General features: G+C 37.5%; 1 protein-coding gene across 1 annotated transcript; it reads right to left on the reverse strand.

Moving 5' to 3' along the window:
- Window positions 1-660: 660 nt before the first annotated feature.
- LOC133880882 (lysine histidine transporter-like 8) lies at window positions 661-5,243 on the reverse strand. The gene is made up of 5 exons (XM_062319839.1): window positions 4,825-5,243; window positions 3,659-3,795; window positions 3,114-3,544; window positions 1,480-1,611; window positions 661-1,402 (listed from the first exon to the last, which is right to left on the reverse strand). The coding sequence occupies exons 1-5, from the start codon at window positions 5,199-5,201 to the stop codon at window positions 911-913; spliced, it is 1,569 nt and encodes a 522-aa protein (XP_062175823.1). The 5' UTR covers window positions 5,202-5,243; the 3' UTR covers window positions 661-910.
- Window positions 5,244-7,706: the final 2,463 nt, after the last annotated feature.

Consider the following 7,706-nt stretch of genomic DNA (forward strand, 5'->3'; position numbering starts at 1 on the left):
CAATATAGTAGTGGTAATTTTTATTTTTTTATTCTATGGTTTCCTATATATTATTTTTACAGGGATACGTACGTTGGGTACCTTAACATTTATTTCACACCAGTAGTCCACAAGCTTGGCAAATTGCTTGTCTTCAATGTATTCTGGTAGCAACGAAATTGCTTTCCCATGTTTCCTAGAATGTACCCACTTCTTGATTCTCGCAGCTTGGTATTGAGACAAGCTAGTGTTACAATAAGTTAACATACAAGAGTTACAATTTTACAAGAGACAAGAGTTATTAAAACTCAAGAGACAAAAGTTACAAGATGATAAATTAGATTTATTATTGTTAATGTAGAAGTAGAAAATACTTGTAGTGTTTAGACACTTTCTCTATAAATAAAGTCTTGTATACAATCAAATGAATTAAGCAAAGATGTATAGTAGCGCCTAATAAAAGGCTTTGACGTGTAGATATACGTTATAGGTCGAATCCCATTAATTAATTCTCTCTCTTTTTCTTATTATCATATATTTTTTAAATTATGTGATCTTATATGGTATCATAACTATAGGTTAACACTAGCATACGATCTTATGCCAATTCCTTTTTTTTGGGGGGGGCTTGAAAAGATACGTTGTAATCCTTTGCAAACCAATTCTGGTCTAGGCAAATAATTCCTTAAAAAAAGTGACTTTATAATGTACCTTATGCATTTCGATTTACAATAATACCATTGTTCTAAGGCTATGGAAAAACTGTAACGTTAGGCATTTAAGTCGCCCTTACGTTGGTCCGATTCTTCATGCAAATGCATCGCACGCAGGCTATAGAGAAATAATTATACAAACATGCACACATGTTACAAATACATGATGTCTATCACTGACTCCTGAGGCTTAATTCTATTCCTTACAATTAACCCCATTACTGAGGCTTGAAGAATTTCACCTGAACACCAGTTTCAATTACAACATACACTCCGGCGGCTGTCACAGCCACGCTTAATGCCATTCCGACGACCCCTAGTCCCAAGTTAAGCCACCAAGTTAGGCTGTACACCTTCGGCTTCTTAATCTTGAGCCACATAAAACATGGATAAGCTAAGGTTACTGGCAATGCGATCCCTCCTATTAGACCCGCTAGGCTTCCCAAGAATATTGGCAGCGCCACGGCGACAAAGAACATGAAGTATCCGACATTTGCTCGGAAAATTACCCGGAGCCACCACGGGCATGCCTGCTTCTTCCTCCTAGTGTACATGGACTCAATGAAATCAAACGTTGGCATGCCATAGATTTGGAACGAGCTCACAGCACTAATTATGACAGAAAAGCTTGTTAATCCTATGATAAACTCCGAGGTGTCCCGCCCATGGAACGCGTACAAGGCTGTTAGCATGCCCCCATTTTCCGGTATCTGTTAATGAAATTTAACACAATTTTATGAACCAAAATTTTGCAATTTAGATCATTAACAAAAGGAAAATATAGTACCATTTGACCGTATGCCCAATAACCTCCTATTGAAAGGGGGAATAAGCATATTGCTATTAGCAGATATGCAAGTTTCACGCCCTTCCACATTGGCACGCGTGATGGATGCTTTTCGCTTGAAGGCATTGTGGCCTGCCACAAAAAAAGAAAAAAGAAAAAAGAAGAGATTATAATTACTTCACAAACAATAAGAAATTTAATTGTTTAATTAATATTTTTATAATATAAAATGAAAAATATTTACCATTGGTAATTAAGAAGCTTTTTCTTAATCATAATAGTTTACTTGCAAGCTAATTAAGCCCCTTAATTGTTGGGTGTTGGGGAATATAATGGCGATCTCAACGATTCCATGGCCATGATCAAAGGCATGTACAACTACGAAGTCAACATCTTGGGCTCAAAATTCAACTCATTGATACCAAATTGGCAAATCTTTGGAAGTAACGTGAAGTAGGCTAAACCATGGTCAAACCCGATAATTGTTCACATGGGTTGTCACATAGGAATCAAAACAAAAGATTTTCCACATGACAACCAGATTACTTGTTTTCTAAGAAATTATAAGAAAGGGAAGTGTCTTGTTTTTGAAGTAAACAAAGCCATCATAATAGGTACGTAAATGAGTTATAATAGTCAAATTTAATCATTATGAGTTTTATTTTGTGTCCAACAGAGTAATTACTTTAACATTTTTTTTTATCATACAGTAGGATCATTTCCTTCAAGAGTAGCTAAAATAGCTATTGAAAAAGTACAAATTTTTACTTTAATTATTCATTTTAATCTTCTGTACACAGTTTTTTTTTTTTTTTTTTTTTTTCTTCCCTCTATTTTTCTTTCACACTCTCCCACACAATAATATTAATTTAAAGAAAATAGAAATATGTTGGAATGTGTACTGCTAGAAAAATGAGCAGGTAAAGTATAAATTTTTATTTTTTAAGTATCTATATATTTTGGTTACTGCTACTGTAAATGCTCCGAAAGCAACTTATCTCTATCATATTGAAGAGTTACGGATGTAATTCTCATATATATATATTTAGTAAGATGTTTTTTTACTTGATCATGCACAGGGACGGAGCCAGAAGTTTTTATGGGCAGGGGCCAATGGCCAAATTTTTTTTTTGGTAGGGGCCAAATAAGCTAAATTTTGATTTTTACCTTATATTTTTTAGTTTTTTAGAATTTTTTTTTTTCTACCTAAGAATTTTTTTTTTTTTTTTTTTTTTTTTTTTTTAATTTTTTTTTTTAAGGAAATTGTGGTGATGGGGGGCCATGGCCCCTGCCAGCCCCCCCCTCCCTCCGTCCCTGATCATGCAAATTATCACTTATTTCAAAAGATTAAGTTGATAAAAAATAATAAATTTAATCATTTAATTAATATTCTAACACTTCATCTCACATATGGATCGGAATAAAACTTTTACTTAATAAGTGAGACCCAACATGTGAAATATATTTAATTAACATAATATCATAGCCAAAAGCCCTGACTCTTGAATTCGAACTTTGCTTTCAATAATTCACCTTACATTTCAACTAAATATTTCACGCCCATGATTTAGCATCAATTGTTAACATTTTAAATGCAATAACAGTGCATGCAGTTGTCATAATATGATATATACCTGTATCTCAAGAATAAGATTGTGGCCTCTGAAAGCAAAAGCAACGATCCCCAGTGCATTTAGGACACTAAAAACCTGAGCAATTTGCGTCTTTGCTTGCACTGGATTGTAGGACACACCGGGCAGACTTCCCTTGGCCACTGACAGGACCCATATCAGCGTGCAATAGCCGATAGCCGTGACAGCACCTATCAATGACACCCCGGCAATGGAGTTCAAGTTGGGCAGCTGAGACAAAACAACTGCGGCAGATGTAAACACCAAGAACCACTCCACAGTTGTTAGCGGCGGATCTGCTGCGCACGTGGCCCCGCACACAATCTGAAAGAACGTCTTGGACGTCGATCCTCCGATAATGATCAGGGCCACGCATGTGCCTGCTGATAGGTAAAGGATTTGAAATCCAGCTAACAACTTCGTTAGCTTATCACCTGATCAGAGAACATAAAAATCAAGACAAAATTCTGCTAGCTTTTAGGATTTAACAAAAGTTGCTTAATCAGATTAGGGGATTCAACATATATAATTAAGCATCAAAAGCTTACCAAAAGTTGCGCTACAAAGTTGCATATATCTGCTGTAGCGCAGGCCGGTTTCGGTTGATTCATGAAGTTCCACCAGCAAGTATAGGGTGTAAAGTTGCCAAATGAATGCTAGAGTCAAGCTTATGATTCCCCATGTCCTAAAACCAAGCGCCCGAGTGAGCCAGCCTTGTTTAACCATGTAAAAATTATAGAGACAATAATTTACGAGTGACTCGTTTTTAGACACCAATTTACGTTCACCACTAGAGAAGAGCTTGATAGGACTATATATATTGTACTCTTATTCTTAATCATATTTACAGCACAAAAACTCTATTTATAGGAGAATTGAAGTATATGAAGATAAATATAAGGAATACTTTATTTAACTTCCTTGAACTTTCATTACATTTTCAATGTTTCAAAAACTCAATCTAATATATTAGTTTTCTAATTTTTTTTTTTTTTTAATTTCACATCTCCGTTAGGATTTACCCTCATTTCTTTTAGGAAAAACAAGAAAAAAAAATGAGGAATGCTAGAGCATCTTCTTGTGTTCTCCTAGTGTTTTCCTGGAATGGCATAGATGAAATTTTTTGATTAAAAAATTACATCTATGCCATCCAAAAGGACATAGATGTAATTTTTTAATTACATCTATGACATTGCAGGAGAACACTAGGAGAACACCAGGAGATGTTTTAGCATTTCTAAAAAAAAAAATAGTAAGAATTTAGGCGTTGGTCATGATTTAAAAGAATTTTAAAAAATATCTACGCCTGAATCTTTGATATATATATATATATATATATATATATATATATATATATATATATATATATAGGGGTATTTTGAAAATTTTGACCGGATTTAATGAAAAATCCTAACAGATGAGTGAAATTGAAAAAAACTTAAAAGATAGATACATTAAATTTAGAGTTTTTAAAATTTAGAAGGGTAATTACAAAAATGACGACAGTTCAGATAATTAAGTGAAGTTTCTCCGTAAATATAAATATGGTAATTAATGATTTGATTCGCACTTACAATCACTCGTAGAAAATAATTATCCTATAAATAATATATACCATATTATATATTCTAACAAAAACTAAATATACATATCATGGAACATACTCCATATATATAATATCTGATTCTGACCAGGAAAACTAATGTCTACTTACCACCCTAGAATAGTGAAGGCAACAGGAAGCACAAGGGCTTGAATCCCGATCCCAGAACATAGAGTGTGAAAGGCAGCGTAGTAAGCATTGCCGTTTCTGGACTCGGTGATTGGGAGCCAAGCATCTTGAGGGTCAAGCTTTGTAAGGTGGAGAGCCCTCCTGATTGGGCTCCCCAAAGGAGTAACGAATCGTGGAGTTCGAGAGGCTTTTGGGGTGCTTATGCTTGTGATTTCGTCGTCGGCGGTGGAGAGGAATGGGAATCGAGACAAAGACTGCGAGTGAAACTGTGAGGGAGGGGCTGAAATTGGCGGAGTTGGTGCAATAGAGTCAGGTGCCTGTGTTACTGGGGTGGTGCTTCTTTCCACAGTTTCACCCATTTCACTACTTTCTATTTCTTAGAGTTGCCTACAAAATCCATCCCTTGAAAATGGAGTCTATTTATAGCCCATGCATGCAAAGCATGCACTTATAATTTTGGTTATTAAATGAATATATAATAAGTGGACTGTGGATATAATATAAACCTTGGTTACCCCACCTTGATTCAGGGGAAATGGTACTAAAAATTCTTCGTTTATGTTCAAAGAGAATATAAAGAAGGCTTTTACACTACAAAAAATATTGTTGTTAGCCACTTGCAGTTAGCTATGTGTGTGGGGGTCATGCACATGACTAACTGTTAGCCACTGCATTTAGCTACGTGGATTACACGCAGTAAATCCAGTTGTTACTAAATGCAACTGTAGCCATGTGTCCCTTTATATATGCAGCTATTTAGTCATGAGACGTTTAGCCATGTGCCACCCAAAGTGGCTAAATGCAATTTCATTTTCTAAAAAAAAAAGGCAATTCTAGCCACGTGTAAATTGTAATTAAAGCCACGCGGCTAAAATTTTGATTTTTTTTTTTTTTTTTTAAAAAAAAAAAGAGAAAAAAAAGAAAAAAGAAAAACAGAACAGAAATTCTATTTGGTTTTCCTCTCTTCTTCTCCCAATTTGGCGTACATCCAGGCCAGAACCAATTCGCCGGAAATCAATAAACCAAAACTACAACAATCCAGTCGTCGGAAATCAAACCAGAAAAAGAAAAAAAAAAAACCAATCACCGGCCATTAAACCTAAACAACAAAAACCCAATCCCTCAACCACTCGCCGGAAATCATCAAACCAAAACAAGAAAAACCGAAAATCAGATTCAAAATCCGACCGGCGAGCGTGAGTCGACCGGATCTCCTCCATCTCTGAGAATCGGTCGATCTCGATCTCTACCTCTTCGGCAGTGATCCTCCGGACTCCAGCGCCGTCGTCGACACGGATCTATCTTAGAATCGCTCTAGCTCTTCGATCGATCTCACTCTCCTATCTCCCTCTGTGTGAAAAAAAAAAGGGAGAAGAAGAACGGCGAGCTTGGGAAAAAGGGAAAGCAGGAAAAGAAAAACCAATACCAAAAAACCAAAAACCGGCCGGCGAGCGTGAGTCGGCCGAATCTCCTCCATCTTTGAGAGTCGGTCGACTACAAGCTCAACCTCTCGAGCCGTGACCCTCCAGACTCCAGCTCCGTCGTCATTTGCCGGATCTATCTCAGAATCTCTCTCTCCAGCTCTCCCGGTCTCCCTCTTCCATCTCCCTCTCTGTGATTGTGTGAAGAAAATGAAGAAAAAAAGGAGAAGGATAGTGAAAAAAGGGAAAGAAGGAAGAAAAAAGAAGATGAAAATGAAAAGAAAAGTCAAAGGGGCGTGGGGAAATGAAAAAGAGAGAGGCGGAAATGAAAAGATAAAGGGGCGGGGAAATGGAAAAAAAGGGGGGGGGGGAATTAAAAGTTAAAGGGGGAGGGGGGAAATTAGAAACAGTTGGCCACGTATATTTATGCACGTGGCCACATGGCCGCGTGTAAAAAATACACGCGGCCAGTAAAAATACACGTGTCCAATCAGACACGTGTAAAAAATACACGTGTCCAAGTGGCCACGTGTAAAAAATATACGTGGCCACTTGTTTTTCATATGCAACCTGCCATGTTGTCATCAAGACACGTGGCTAGTTGGCCGCGTAGCTACAGTAACCGCTACTGTAGACACGCGGCGAATTGCAGCATTTTTTGTATTGTTAGTACACACTTAACAATAGAATTGGCAAAACAAGTTGATGTGTTAGAGTGTAAGTAGACCCATCAACCCATTATGATCAACCCGAATCCAACATGAAAACCGCAAAATCACTGTTCTTTTTATTAAAAATTGCCGACCATACTTAGCAGCATCCTTTTTTTTTTTTTTTGAACGGGAACATGAACTTCATTAATAAGAGCCCGAAGGCAAATACAACAGCCCGAAGGCAAACAACCATCCCGAAAGCTACAACCCATGCCCGTAGGCCCAAGGTAGTGACTAGGGATACAGAATCCCTAACCACTAAGCTAAGAAAAAACTTAGCTTAAAGCAGCTACCTAAGCAACAAGACTAAAATTACCTGAACATACAATTAAGTTCTCTCTTTAACACTCAAGCACAACACAACTACAATAAGAGAACCTGGTCTAGCTTACACGCCACCTATAATGTCCAAGTAATTTATAGTTTATTACAAAGGTAGACTGTGAAAAGATATAGGAATGTACATAAAAAAACAAGAAAAAACTGCCAGAAAACCACAAAAACAGCAGCATCAGAAAATGTCCTCGCCGGAGTCGGCGCGTGCAAGACACGCGCCGTCACCGGAACCGGTACGTAAGATGCACGCGCTTACATCAGAAGCCATCCAGTAGCGGCCAACATTCAAACCACCGATCTACACCAGCCACCACCGCACACGACAGGCCGTGACTCTCACGCGCAAGAAACAGAAGAATAAACTCACCGGCGCGTGGCCTGACAACCTCCGCGG

Source organism: Alnus glutinosa, chromosome 11 (genome assembly GCF_958979055.1).
Source record: "Alnus glutinosa chromosome 11, dhAlnGlut1.1, whole genome shotgun sequence".
NCBI lineage: Eukaryota > Viridiplantae > Streptophyta > Magnoliopsida > Fagales > Betulaceae > Alnus > Alnus glutinosa.